This window comes from Octopus bimaculoides, chromosome 9 (genome assembly GCF_001194135.2).
Source record: "Octopus bimaculoides isolate UCB-OBI-ISO-001 chromosome 9, ASM119413v2, whole genome shotgun sequence".
In the NCBI taxonomy this organism is placed as follows: Eukaryota; Metazoa; Mollusca; class Cephalopoda; order Octopoda; family Octopodidae; genus Octopus; species Octopus bimaculoides.
This window is the reverse complement of record NC_068989.1, coordinates 69,082,640-69,083,057: the sequence shown is the minus strand read 5'-3', so window position 1 is coordinate 69,083,057 and position 418 is coordinate 69,082,640. Positions and strand designations below refer to the sequence as shown.

General features: G+C 32.5%; 1 protein-coding gene across 1 annotated transcript in view; it reads left to right on the top strand.

Annotated features, from left to right (window-relative positions):
* Positions 1-148, top strand: part of LOC106868047 (glyoxylate/hydroxypyruvate reductase A) — a 29,124-nt gene extending 28,976 nt beyond the window's left edge. Inside the window, exon 10 of the mRNA XM_014913157.2 lies at positions 1-148. Coding sequence (XP_014768643.1) covers positions 1-85 — 85 coding nt within the window. The 3' untranslated portion in view covers positions 86-148.
* The last annotated feature ends 270 nt before the right edge of the window (positions 149-418 follow it).

Sequence of the window (418 nt, the reverse complement as noted above, 5' to 3'; positions counted from 1 at the left end):
CTGTAAAATATTTCAAGAGAATTTTGAACTCTTTTCTGAAGGAAAAAAATTGAAATTTGAAGTTGATTGGTTAAAAGCTTATTAAATCGATGATTTTTTAAACTCCAGTTATACAATCAATGTCTGAAAAATAAATTTATAAAACAATTGTTTTCTGTTTTTTCTACTTTTTAAAAATTATTTTCAGTTATCACAGTTTGTGGCCATGCTGGGGCATTGCCTTGAAGAATTATAGTAGAATGAATTGATCCCAGGTCTCATTATTTTTCTTAAAATACTGGTTGTCAAGCAGTGACGGGGGGGGGGACACACACAGATGCAAAGGTACACACATATACACACATATATGATGGGCTTCTTTCAGTTTCCGTCAACCAAATCCACTTACAAGGTTTTGATCAACCTGAGGCTATAGTAA